This window comes from Chlamydotis macqueenii, chromosome 5, assembly GCF_036417535.1.
Source record: "Chlamydotis macqueenii isolate bChlMac1 chromosome 5, bChlMac1.mat, whole genome shotgun sequence".
In the NCBI taxonomy this organism is placed as follows: domain Eukaryota; kingdom Metazoa; phylum Chordata; class Aves; order Otidiformes; family Otididae; genus Chlamydotis; species Chlamydotis macqueenii.
In genome coordinates, this window is record NC_141560.1 from 19860039 (window position 1) to 19873896 (window position 13858).

At 36.5% G+C, this 13858-nt stretch overlaps 1 protein-coding gene across 3 annotated transcripts in view; it reads left to right on the forward strand.

The window, feature by feature from the left end:
- Positions 1-13858, forward strand: part of EML5 (EMAP like 5) — a 113439-nt gene that overhangs the window by 92348 nt on the left and 7233 nt on the right. For all 3 annotated transcript variants that reach the window (XM_086748363.1, XM_086748362.1, XM_086748361.1), the window contains 7 exons: positions 1547-1625; positions 2621-2750; positions 3408-3506; positions 5584-5604; positions 8478-8651; positions 10159-10367; positions 12331-12488. In XM_086748363.1, the coding sequence (XP_086604489.1) occupies positions 1547-1625; positions 2621-2750; positions 3408-3506; positions 5584-5604; positions 8478-8651; positions 10159-10367; positions 12331-12488 (870 nt within the window). The remainder of the gene's footprint in view (positions 1-1546; positions 1626-2620; positions 2751-3407; positions 3507-5583; positions 5605-8477; positions 8652-10158; positions 10368-12330; positions 12489-13858) is intronic.

Here is a 13858-nt window from a genome sequence, read left to right on the forward strand (position 1 = left end):
TACTCTGATAAGGATTTGTTTAATGCAGCCCGTATTCTCTCCGTGTGAAAAGACTCATTGTATTAACTGTCCAATGTAAAGTAGCAATATTTCTTTTTAGATCTGGATTTGGAATTTCTATTGTAAAGATCTTATATTTCATAAAATGTAAATTTATGATGCTTCATTAGATATTTCAAGTACCTTCTTCTGGCCATATCTAACACAATAGTGAGTTTTAATAAACTTGGTCACATTTGGGTGATCCAGACATCTGACAGACTTTGTTACCAGACAGAAATTTTTCATCATCTCTTTTTCTTTTGTGATTTTTTTTCCATAGGTACTTTACAGGCTTCTAAGCATAGAGGAAGTAACTGAAGTATCTCAGAACACAGTTTATAATTACAGTATAATTTGCATTATAATACATAGAAATCTTTTGATTGGTGTATGTCAATCTATAAAATGGAGGAATAAGGCACAGAAAATTGTATTTTATTTGAATAACTGAAAAAGTACTTTTTGAATGTAGTTCAAAATATGCAATGTACAAACAAATTATAATTATTTTTCTTAGAAAAGACACCGTGATTATTTTGCATTAAAGTAATCATTCAAAAGCAGAGATGGAATTAAAAGTACTTTATACTAAAAAGGGAATATGAAAGAGAGCTGACCTGTTGCTTTATGTGTAATATCAGTTTGGTCACACTGCCTGCTGGATTAAATAATCTGATTTTCATTGATTCTATATGTAGAATTTATTTTTAAATGAATTGTTCCTCTTAAGGGTCAAACTTACAGGTCTCTTTTCATGGCCACATGTGCTGTATATATAGAATCAATAACCACTGCTCCTGCAAGTTAGTAGAAATAATTGCATAATTTTAAGGAATAAAACTTGTTTGTTTGTATGTTTCTTTGTATATGAATAGTTTAACATAATCTGAAAGATATGTTACAGATATTTACCAAACATATCTAGTTGAGATTTCTTAATTAAATCTGGGCTATTCAGAACAGCGGAACATAAGTTATGGCTGATATTCATGTATTTGCATGGTGATGGTTCACTTCCATGGAAGTGATGATCAATAACTTGTTTCTGTTGATGTAAGAGTGAATGGACAGTTCTTTACAAACTATTACAAAAATAGGAAAAGTTAGGGCCTACTGAAGGCATGTGGGAACAAAAATTATTGTCTCAAGTATTTAGATTAATCAGGTAGGCCTTTAAAGTTTATCCAATAAAAGTTGCTACCGAGAAGATGGAAGTACCTTAAGAATAGAGCATGAAAAAGCTAAGCATTATATCAGTGTCATTCGTTGCAGAGCAAGCTTTTGCATTAATCTCATGGATTGCTGAAAAATTGTTGGAAAACCTAGCATGTTAAACAAATGTTTTTTTCCTTTAACAGAGATACTTCTTTTAAAGATGAATACAAATATCCATTAAGCAGGATAGGGCATAAGTTTTCCAAATGCAGTAGCAGTTTGAAAGATACTGTGTTAGTATGGAATGGGTGACGGACAGCATTCTCTTATTCACAGTTCTTTATTTCAGACCACCAGTTAGTAGGGCATTGCCACAGCCGGAAAAACTTCAGACAAATAATGTTGGGAAAAAAAAGAGGCCTATAGAGGTAAGAAAACCATTTATCTCCTCTTCCTCTCCTTTTAGGTTTTTTTTTTTGCCAGAAATTGACATGTTTGTGAACACACTGATTGGTTCATTTTAACTGTGTCAAAGATGCCAAAAAGAGGGAGAGATTTTTTTTTTTAAATCCAAAAAAGCCTGATTTTACTTTTTCTTGCAAGCAAAATGGAACACAGTGCAATTCTTAGTAACAGTAAAACCTTCTAAATGCAGTTTGTAGAAAGCACTATGTCCTGTTTCTGTAACTGAATTTTTAATGGGTGCATTATTGATAGTAAAACTAAGCATCTTTTACTGCAAATTCATCATTGTTAATAGTTTTAAAAAGAAATTAATTTTAGAAAATCTATTAATGATACCTTTAGCTTGGGCACTTTTTTTTTTCTCATTACATGACCAATGCCAATAAATATACTTACTTTTGATTAATCTGAAATGGAAATTTCATCTAACCTTGAAAAATGCAATTCTTCATATGAGCTGAAATATTTTCTCTAGTACGAAAAAAATGTTTGATATAGCATAATAAATGGCCTTTTGCCATCAGCGTTCTAGAAGTTTTAGGCTGTGATTCAGCTTTCTTAATTGCCAGCTGGAATTAAATTGTGTACCAATGTTTGTCATTCTTCATTTCTTAGTATTTTCTTCATCAAAAGAGCTGTGTTCTTCTTGGCTCACTGTAATTTATTTATTTATATGCATGTGTATGAGTATCTCTTTCTGTGTATATATACTCATAAGAAATATTCTACAGCATCCAGCAAACAGATTATAGGATGACATGACTGTGTGTGACAAGAAAGAAGAGCAATGTAAGCTGACAGGGAAGGCAAAATCTCAGTTTCTGTCAGTTTGAGACATCATTAAACTCCCGTTTCCTTTACTGGATAAGGACATACTTGAAAAATAAAATCTCGAATTGAGAAGCTGATAACTGCGTTAAAATTTTGAGTATCTAATAGATCTAAATATCTTTTTTAGGACCTCATTTTGGAGCTGGTATTTGGGTACCGAGGCAAGGACTGCAGAAACAATGTGCACTATTTGAATGATGGTGCTGATGTAATATATCATACTGCATCTGTTGGGATCTTGTATAATGTGGCAACAGGTAGGAGAAAACCCACTTGAGGAAAAATGTTTCTTCGCACATTTTATGAAGTGACTGGTATGCTTTAAATCTTATAAAGTATGTGGGAATATTATTTGTTGCTGAAAATTCAGTCTGTAGGGATGACTCATAATAGATGCAGAAGCAAACTATATATGTTGAAATCTTTCTGGTGACTGAATTTTGAAGGAAGAAAAGATTTGATTATTTTAGTATTAGCTTTCTGAAATTTGCTGGTTAAGATGATCGCAGAAACTAAAACAACTGAACAATTGAATTGTTGTTTAATGTTTTTTTTCTGAACTAAGTTAAGTAATTTTTATTTGTTTTACTTTTCAGTCATCCTTATCACATACAGTCATTCCCAATAACCAATTTAGTTTAGATAACTTAGACTTTTTAAAGAGTAACACAATGCCATTTGTTTCTGTGATATTTAAGCAACTTGATATAGAAAACTTGAGGGAATAGTTTGGAGTTATTGAGTGCTATGTGTTAAAATCGAGATAAAAAATTAGGAGTTTGTCTCCTGTTTTTAATCTCTGAACTGAAATATCACCATAATGCTGTTTCCTAACACATACTATAACGTTTTTGAACATTAACCATGTCTATGTGTGTATAAATGTTTTTAAGTTGGACTTTATTTTTTTTAAGGTTCTCAGTCTTTTTACCAGGAACACAATGATGATATTTTGTGCCTCACTGTAAATCAGCACCCCAAGTTTACCAACATAGTGGCAACTGGCCAAGTAGGTATGTTTGTATTTTTGTAAAAAGTAATTAACATAAGAGCATGCAATTAGGGCCTTGTGAGCTCATGATAAATCACAAAAAAATATTTTATTATGCTATCTCCGTTTGTATGAGTGTTACTCAGTTACCTGTCCTCTTTATATGTTTCTTTGAGTGTAATTTAATAAAGTTGAACGAAAAACATTGAGGCATGAAAGAAGATTAAGCTTATCTTTTGTTTGGAGTGTTATCAAAAATATTTTTTTAGAAATCTTAAGCCCCATGAAATCGGTCTGGCTTTATTTATCTGTCAGCTTGTGTTAGGCCTTCTAAAGAGTCATAGCCCTTCCAAAGAAGCTTAATTGAGTTATCCTTCATTTCTATGTGGACTAAACCCAGAATTCTTAAAATAGATGTCACTTTATGTAGATTTCATCTCATCAGGCAGATTTATAATACTTACTTGGTGTTTCAGTAATACATAGTTGTGATATTCTAGGCAGAACTAAATCCCTAATGGCATTTCCCTACAGATAAATGTTGATTTTGGAGGAAAAGATATGTAACATTAAAATTGATCTGTGAACTAACCAGGTTTAAAAAAGGAAAAAGAAAAAGAAAACTGTGCATCTGCATAGCTTAACTAATACTGCTGTTTCTAAATTTTACAGAATAGTGTTATTTTTGTAGTCCTACAAACCAATTGCAGTTTTCATACCTTCAGTTGTTTCTCAGCAGATTCTAAACCACACTATTTTCCTTAGTGCATAGAATACAAAACTGCTTTGTTTATTTTAGCCAGAATAGGTTTTTTTTTTTCCTGTAGGTTTGTTTTAGATGTTTCATCTAAACAGTTTATCAGAGTTTATTACCTGCTTCCCTCTGTCTTTCGAATTTTTAGATGCATGTCTCATTAAAATTGACTCATTGTTAGTAGTAACTGCTTAGCTAAAATAGCTTCATTTCTTGGTGAGTTTCTTGCCTCATATCAGTTTAAAGAAATCGTTATTGGAAATTATTTAAATGGAAAAAATTATAAGCAGATTTTGCCTATGGTTTGATTGCAAAGAACATTCGCAGGAATTACAGACCTTTTATTGTCTTTAGGAATTTGCTTTTCCAGCGTGTTTCTTAATCTGGACCTGTTTGCCTTTCCGTATGATAGAATACATAGGAAGAATGGCAGCATAATGTCAAAATTTGTTCTTTGCATCGATTTTCTCTGGTGTTTGTCTTACCTAAGAAGAAACACAGGACCCTTAATGCATTTTTATTTCATAATCATTTCTACATCAACTAGCAGTAGAACAATTTTAGCTGTTTTGTAATGTGGATTAAGGCATACAAATCAGGAGCAGATAACTCTTAAAAATTAAACTACAAAACATATATTTAAGGAGAGAATTAAATCTGAAAAATGAGCTGGAAGCAAAATATCTTCAAACAACACTTATTTTTAGATTCTGAACAGATGTTAAGGGATACATGCTCCATAAAGAACATACTTAACTGCTGCTACTTTTTCTACTGATACGAGTGGCACAAACATAGCTTTACCAGCATGATTTAAATCTTCAGAAGATGTACAGAAACATTATTTCAAGTGCTTTTAAACTGTAATGCTGTTACACAGATTCTCAGTAATACTTTCCAGTACCTGAACCTTTATAATCCTAATTTCTTAATGCTCCTGTAGAAGAACATGGGATGTATTTGCCACCTGTCAAGATCAGACTCAGACATTGCTTCTTAGCAGAACAGCAATCAGCATTTTTTTTCCACGTAATTTGTTAAAATATCAGTAACGTGTAAAATAAGTTTTTTATTTAGTTTGGCAGAGAGAGACGTAATGTACACTAAAACTAGATCTTTTGTTGTAACTCAAAATATATTAACTCTAGGAATTTTTGTTTCTGATGTGACCGCCTTTTATCAGTAACTGTTCATCTTTAACACTAAAAGCAGTATTGGTGCTGCTGCAATGCAAAGAGATGACATCAAGGGGTGTGTTAAAATTTACACTAAATGTGGCATATATTTTCTTTAGCACTTATCTCATTTCTGGTCTAATTATGTTTCTGCTGCTTTTCCATTACAGGAGACTCAGCAGATATGTCAGGTAAGGGAAATAAAATTTTAACATCTTCAGGTGTAGTTAGCCTATCTAGTAGCTGTCTACAGCTTTATAGAGCAATAAGTGACATGAATTCATTTTTAGTTTATTAAAATCCTGTATCAGTCATATTACTGACAGCACTGAATATAAACCAGAACAGCTCAGCAAATTGTAAATATTGAAACAATTAAAATGTTAGAACACACTTAAAAGCTACTTTTGCTGTAACATGTTCCCTTCTTGCTGCCCAGTGATTAGTGAGTTCTAATACATACTGCTACTGTAGCATTCCTGTGTATGCTTGCAGGTTTTATAGACATGTTGGGGCTGACAACTACCTTTTATTTTGGACACTCAATTGAGCATAATTTAAAATATACGTTTCTAAAGTAAATTTCATTGAGGAGGCCTAGGTGACTGAGTGAAAAAAACAATCACCTTTCACATTTTTGTATGATTGTCATGCAGTTATTACCATTGATCCAAAATGCTTGTTATGATGTCAGTTTAATTTTTTCCTTTATCAGTTTGATAGTCTTGACTGAGCTATTTTTTTTATTAATATGTTGGTTTTTCAACTGTAATCTTAAAAATTCATCACCATCATGTGTGAATGAGTTCATTGTTGAGCAGCCATAATTGTCTTGTGACACATCTTCAGAGATGCATAAGTGTGTTCATGTGTACCTAGAAAGTATAATAATCTTTGTGTGGATCTAAATATTGTTCCGTGAAGAACAAATGTACAATGGCATTTTTAATGTGTGTTGACTTCTTTTAAATATGCCAAATTGTGCTTGCTCTAAGGATGAAAGGAAGAATATAGGTACCTTTTCCCACACTTTTAAATTGTGTAAAAGAAGCAGTGATGGTATGATTGTTTATATAAAAGAACATCTCTAATCCTGCATATAATGCCTGGAGACTTTCCCACTCTCACTTGCCTTCTTCCTACTGCAATTTCAGTTTGAGCTTGTGTATATTACTAAATTCTGTTGTCACTGCCTGAAACCAGCACTCTTACTTTCTTCTTCTTTATGGAACCATTAGTCTGGAATCCAAGCTGCTGCCTGCCTTCATCAGAAAGTTGCACAGTTTCACTTAAAATTTATTGATGGCTATTGGACACCTTTCTTACCAACAACTTTTGCTTTTCTAGTTCCAATTTTCTGTTGTTTGCAGTGATGCAGGGGTACTTGAAGCAGTAATGTTTATAATAGGCTGGAATGGCAAATTAAGTTTTGTAATGACTTGGTATAGATTTGCTTCATCGTACTGATGATACTTTTTGTCCTGCTAGCCCATGGTAGCTTAATCTAACTTTTCCCAGAAGGAGATGACACCTTAGAAAATCTCTCTTGTGAAAGCAGATGTTGAGCAGCTGGAATATTCCACAAGCAGGATGCAATGTCAGGGCGGGGACTTTCAGAAGAACACGGCCAAGTAGGAGGACTCAGGAGTCCACGATCTCTGTCCTGCAAATCTTGCTCTGAAAGATTTTGTCAGTTCTTATTAATGAAATCTAGGTGAAAGTTTCTGTCTACAATCCAAAAGAAAAAATTTGGTCAAGGTTGTACAGGAGGTGCACAGGTCAAGGGCAGTACTGAGTTTTATCAAGGGGAGTGCTGAAGTGGTAAAACCAGTTCAGAGCCATAATAAAGCTTTCCCTTCCCTCAACTTTCCATAAGGACAGCAAGGATTTTGCTGAAAATATTGAGACATGTAAGTTGTTGCCAATCCCTGCCCTTTCTTTTTTAATGGCATCTCTATACTATGCTGTAATACCTCTCAAAAAGTGATGATAACAGCATGTTGGTGCCATGACAGAAATTCCAATGGGAAACAGAAGAAATTAGCAAGATTATTCTAAAGACTGTTTTGGAGCAGCTGTGGAATTATGCTCAAAAACTTAGTTTCATGTGGCTAAAATTTTACCTAGCCCCCTGTGCCTACTGCTTCCCATTCTATGTGTGCTTTTGAGGGACTAGATTTAGCTGATTAGAAACACAGAGCATGGAGCTGAAATAGAATTTACTTTATGTTAAGCTGGGTCTACAACAATAACCAGTAATAACCTCTAGACTCTGCAGTCAGATTTTGTAGACATCAGAAGTAAGGAAGTTTGAAGGAGAATCTAATTGTCCTGGAAATGGCTTAGATGTTATTCAGAAATTGCAAACTATACATTGCTTGCAAGATCTTTGGAGAAGGCATTGCATTTGGAAAAAAACTAGCTGTCATCATAATAGAAATAATCACACACATTAGTAGCATGGAAAGACAATTCTTACTGCAAAGAGCTTGCAGTCTAAACAGTGCAAACTAAATTAAATACCCTAGTTCTTCTGCATCAGTAAGCAAGCTGATTATTCAGCTGACGTTCTCCTAAGTGAGCATGCATTTCAGACAGATGGCCATTTTGTGGAAAAGGAGATTTTGGCCTTGCACTGTAAACTAATTTCCCTGTACCTATCAGTTGTCCAAAAGCCGTATGTAGAAATAACATTCTTGATGATCTACTCAATATTTATCAAAGTTTTTGAATTAGCATGCTGAGCTTTTTACTAGAAGAAAAACAGAAGAAGACAGCTTGCTTGCAGAGCTTCTGCAGTCCTTCAGAAGTCCAGTAACAGGTTAAGCAAAGTTTTCACCTCCAGTAGTGTAATGAGGCCAACTTCTTAGTCCTACTTAATGATCCTGATTGCCGTAAATTGGTTTCCAAAGGGAGGCCAAAATCTCCTCTTTTCTTTCTTTTTTTTTTTCATCTGACCAGAATAATATTGTTTTTCTTATTAAAAAATATTAACTTCTTCAATTAGGAAATCATTAGACATTTTCAAAACTTATACTAATTACATGGTTTTATATTTGTGTAGCTACAGCTCCTTCTATTCATGTGTGGGATGCAATGAACAAACAGACACTGTCGGTACTGCGGTGCTACCATTCAAAGGGCGTTTGCTCAGTCAGTTTCAGTGCCACTGGCAAACTGCTGCTCTCCGTAGGACTGGATCCTGAACATACCATTACCATTTGGAAGTGGCAGGAAGGTAGGCAAGCGATTGTTTTTATAGAATGTGTTTATGTTGTTAGAGGTATGTTGACTTGAGTCAAAAGGAATTGTAACAAAAATATCAGCAGCTGAAAAATTATTAAAATAAATGCTGTACACTATGCACTGTACAAGAAGAGGTAAAATAAATCATAGAATCATAGAGTGGTTTGGGTTGGAAGGGACTATTAGACGTCATCTAGTCCAACCCCCCTGCAAGGAGCAGGAACATCTCCAACGAGATCAGGTTGCTCAGAGCCTCATCCAACCTGACCTTGAATGTTTCCAGGGATGGGGCATCCACCACCTCTCTGGGCAGCCTATCGACTTGGAGAAAACCATTTATTACTAAAACTAGCAGAATAATGAGACAGGAAACAAGACAACCTCCCATGACCCCTCCCTCTTCCCAAGTATCTCTACCACCTTCCCCCACCCCCAGCGGCACAGGGGGAAAGAGGGAATGGGGGCTGCGGTCAGTTCATCATGCATTGTTTTACGCCGCTGCTTCATGGTCGGGGGAAGAACTCCTCACATTCCTCCGCTGCTCCAGTGTGCGGTCCCACCCACGGGCCGCAGTCCTTTGTGGAACTGCTCCGGTGTGGGTCATCTCTTCCACGGGGTGCAGTCTCTCCAGAATGGCTGCCCCAGTGGGCCCTCCACGGGCCACAGCCACCTTCAGGCATCCACCTCTCCTGGTGTGGGGTCCTCCATGGGCTCCAGGTGGATCTCTGCTCCTCTGTGGACCTCCATGGGCTGCAGGGGGACAACCTGCTCCACCATGGTCGTCACCACAGGCTGCAGGGGAATCTTGGCCAGGAGCAGCATTACTCCTCCCCCTCCTTCTGAACTGGCCTTGGTGTCTCCAGCTGTTTCTCTCACAAGAAAAGTTCTTCATAACAGGCTGGCAGACGCCTCTCAGAATCTCTTCATGTCATCCAGCTCATCTCCTCTCCACTTCCTGCAGCCGGGCCGGGCCCAGTCAGCCACCTGGTGAGAGGCCAGAGGGTGAGGCCTGCAAGGCCCATGAGGCCTGCACCTCCCCCTCTGCGCCTCTGCCCCCACTCAGCTTCTTCACATCTTCTCTTCTCTCTTTTTTTTTTCCTCTTTTTCCCTTCCTAAATACGTTATCGCAGAGACGTTATCACGGAACTTTCTGCTACCAATCGGCTCGGCCTTGGCCAGCAACGGGTCCGCCCTAGGCCTGGCTGAGTCCACTGAACAAAGGGGAGCAACTTCTAGCAGTTTCCTACAGAAGCTACCACCTTAGGCCCCCCCCCCCCCACTAAACAAAACCACAACATACACTTTGCTACTGGGTCTTATTAAATTATTTTTTTAAATCTGCATCTTAATTTAGTTTTAATTTAGAAGCAGTTTGTGCTTTTTTTCCTGACCTGTGTGGTCTTGGATGACTCATCATTGTCCATATTTTTTGTCCTTTTTTAAACTATAAATGTGTATTTTTCTCGATGAATTCAAAATATCAATTTTCTTTCTGCCAGGTGCCAAAATTGCCAGCCGAGCTGGTCATAACCAGCGTATATTTGTAGCAGAATTCAGACCAGATTCAGATACCCAGTTTGTTTCTGTGGGAGTAAAACATGTGAGGTTCTGGACACTGGCTGGAAGAGCTCTTCTCAGTAAAAAAGGGCTACTGAGCTCCATAGAAGATGCCCGAATGCAAACAATGCTATCTGTAGCTTTTGGAGCGGTACGTACCTTAACAAACTATTTTAAAACACATACAAACAAAAAATTCTTTACTCTTCTACATTTATTCAGTTCGAGACTTTTCTAACCTGCTCATGAGTATGTCAGTTGTTTTATTAAACTCAGTTTAGTGTTTCTGATACTTGCTTGCTAGTGAGAACTAATGCAGGGTTTCTTTAGAACAGAAAAGAAAAAAGATTATGAATTTGGATATTTTCAAAAGAAACAAACGTAGGTGCTTTGGACTGATAATACGCTGCTTGATATTTAATCTAGGTAAAACAAAGCTGACTCTAGACTGCAGGAACCAAATAGTAGGAGTGAGGCTAATTTTCTGCCCAGCTCGGGGTGATTGTATTATAATCTGTATGCATTACTGCTCATGGGTGGTCTGAGAGCAGCATTGTCCTGGGGCATTCATTAACACCTGTAATTGTTAGATGACTGCAATAGGGTTTTGGTTTGCTTTGGGGTTTTTTTGACAGATGCAGGCCTTGTTGCTAAGTTCCACGGTTTTGACATTTCAGGAGTTGGTCTCTATGAGCAGCACTCATCTCTTCAGCTGGGCAGATAGCCATAGATTTCTCCTGTGAATTGGTACTTCGCTTTTATTGTGTGTGTTACTGTCCTGCTTGCTGATCTGCGGGTTGGATCCAGACTGAATTTATACTATTGATTTAGATTTTTGAAACTGTAACTGTGGCCTGTGGTTTCATTTGTCATGAGACTCTCTCTTCTGCAGAGTGGTGTCTCTCTCAAGTACTACTGACAGGAGAGATAGTCCTACAAAGCAACAAGGTGTCTTCCAAATGAGAACTGCTAGAGGTGCATAGCCCAGGTGTTAGGCTGGGGTTTGGGAAACCTCTGTGAACTTTCTTACGGAGGACAGATTCTTAGCGTGAAAATTGGGCTCTATGCTAAATGTCCTTGAGTATGGTATGAGGTTGTTTGAGGATGCAAAGCTTGCAGGGGTTTTGTAAAAAGCTCTGCAAACTGAATAAAGCCAAACCTGGTGTGTTCTCCGTACTTTTCTAGGAGTTCTGGGAGTGCTTTTCTTGCTTGTTTTTGTCTCAGAAGCAGCTAGTTCATGTGCTCCTAAACAGGAGTTAGAAACAGCTCAGCAGTTATGCTCTGAGGATGATCAGAGGATCTGCTCCCAAGTTTATTTCCAGTCATCTTTTATTTACTCATTTATTAGGGCACCCCCACACACCACCCTTAAAAACAGGATGTAGAACATCAACCTACCTTAGTCAAGGAAAATGTTCTTGCCAAATCTATACATGCATACTGGTACTCTAAAATACTACACATGATACTGAATTTGAGGATTGTTCATCTAAGTTAGTAAAAGAGTTTTTCTCAATAAACAGTTCCTCTTGGGTTTAAGTGTATCCTAATAAATTGCCCTTAAATTCAGAGGTAATTACATTTATTTTTATTACCTTTCAAAAACAGGAAGCAGAAGTAAAGAAGAACAAGCAGCTTTTAGTTCTGAGTTAAGTCAAACTTTTCTTCATAAACTAATTGTTACTGTAATCAGTGAATACCTTCACCTAACAACAAAAATGACTGCAAGCATAATGTACATAGGAGTGGGGTGCAGATTGCCTGTGTGAAATGTCAAAACTGTTCTTGGTTTTCTACTTTTTTACCACAGTTTGCACACCTGGTAGGCTGAAAACATAGATAACCCTATGGCTGAAGCTTAAGTCATTGCATTTCTTCTTGCAGTGCAGAGCCTATTAGCTGCAAGAAAGCATGTTTCAGGCTTCAAGAAAGAATATAGTAGCTCATTGTTTTGTCTCTACAGGTTCTTATTACCCCTTCCACAATTTGCTCTTCTACAGCAGCAAATAAAAGCAATCTAGCCTAAATGCAAATGGTGATGATCTTTATTTCTGAATGCTTTTCTTCCTGCGTTACTCAGAATCAGATGATGAGTGTATTTTTCCCTTTTTCAGAATAACTTGACATTTACCGGTACTATCAGTGGAGATGTTTGTGTTTGGAAAGATCATGTGTTGATACGAATTGTGGCCAAAGCTCACAATGGACCCGTCTTCACAATGTACACCACATTAAGAGATGGTTTGATCGTTACAGGAGGCAAAGAAAGGCCGTGAGTCTTTTTTCTTTTTTTTCTGTATGCACGTGTGTTCTTTAAAATTGGTTTAGATTCATCCCATCTAACAGTAGACAGTTGAGACATCAAAGCTAGAAGAGTAGTCAGTTCGGATCCATGAGTAGATGGTAGGAAAAAAAGTAGCCACCCCCTCCAAAGTGCAGGTAAGCCCAGATGAGGTTTAAGTACCCTTTTTTTCATTGATTATAAGAGAAAGCCTAGAGTTGCTAGGATCCTGACCTGGGGCCTTGTTTAAGTACCTAGAGTCAAGGGGGATGAATTAGAATCTAAATGCTATACAAGTTGTTCTTCTTAATTTTAACTCTTAGATAACAGTCAGCTTTCTAAAGCACACATGCAAGCTTCTTCAGGCATTTTATGGTGAATTTATGTTATTTTGGTTAAAAATAATAGGAAAGTGTAAAATAAATTATGTGAATGGATTGTCAATTATACTGCTTTATCAGTTATACTGCATTAAATCATTCAGGTAATGTTTCTCCAACTTCAGATTACCAGAGAGATGATGCAGTTCTCCCACCTTAACCTGAAAAGGACTGAACTATTATAATCAAAAGTAGCCTTGAAATCACCTTATCATGTTACTACATGGTTCAATGGTATTAATCACAATAGTATTATTTTTGAGAAGAGAAAAAAACATTAGTTTGAAATATAGCTTTAAACATTAAAAAGTTACCTAGTCCTTGATGGGTTACTACTTTTTCTGAAGTTGAACTGAGTTTGTTAATAGAAGTAATTTGCACAACTGTGATTAAATAAATAAATGATAAATATTATAACAGCATAATGCACAGCTTCTTCTAAAGGAAGGATCTAGTTAGTTATGATGTCAGAGGCAAACTGTCTTCTCTCACATCTAAGGTACAGCAACATCCTTTGTTTCTGGGATTGTAAGCAAAATATCTCTTCAAGCATTTTAATTTTTTTCTTAGTGCCTTGCTAATGATAAAAGAAAAAAAAAAAGCTTCAGCTGTAACACAGTCCATTTGATGGCATGATAGTTCCCCATTTTGCAGGACACAAGCTGCTTGCTACCTCTTCCTTAAATAGTCATTAACGATCCTGCTTGATATTCAGACCCAGCTGAAAACTTATTTATTCCTGCATTGAAATATTTTCTTCTAGCATTTATAAAACACCAGCACGATTTTACTTGGAGGATGTTCTCTCTGACACTTAGCTTCAGAGCCTCTTAATCATTAGTATTTGATCTGAAAGAAATAGTAATGAATAACAGGAAGAAACAGTAATTCATCTCCTGTGGAAAATGGAGTATTGAAAGTATACAAAACAAATTCTACATTTAGGAAAATTGCATGTTTGCTTCTGCCTTGGCCTTCTTA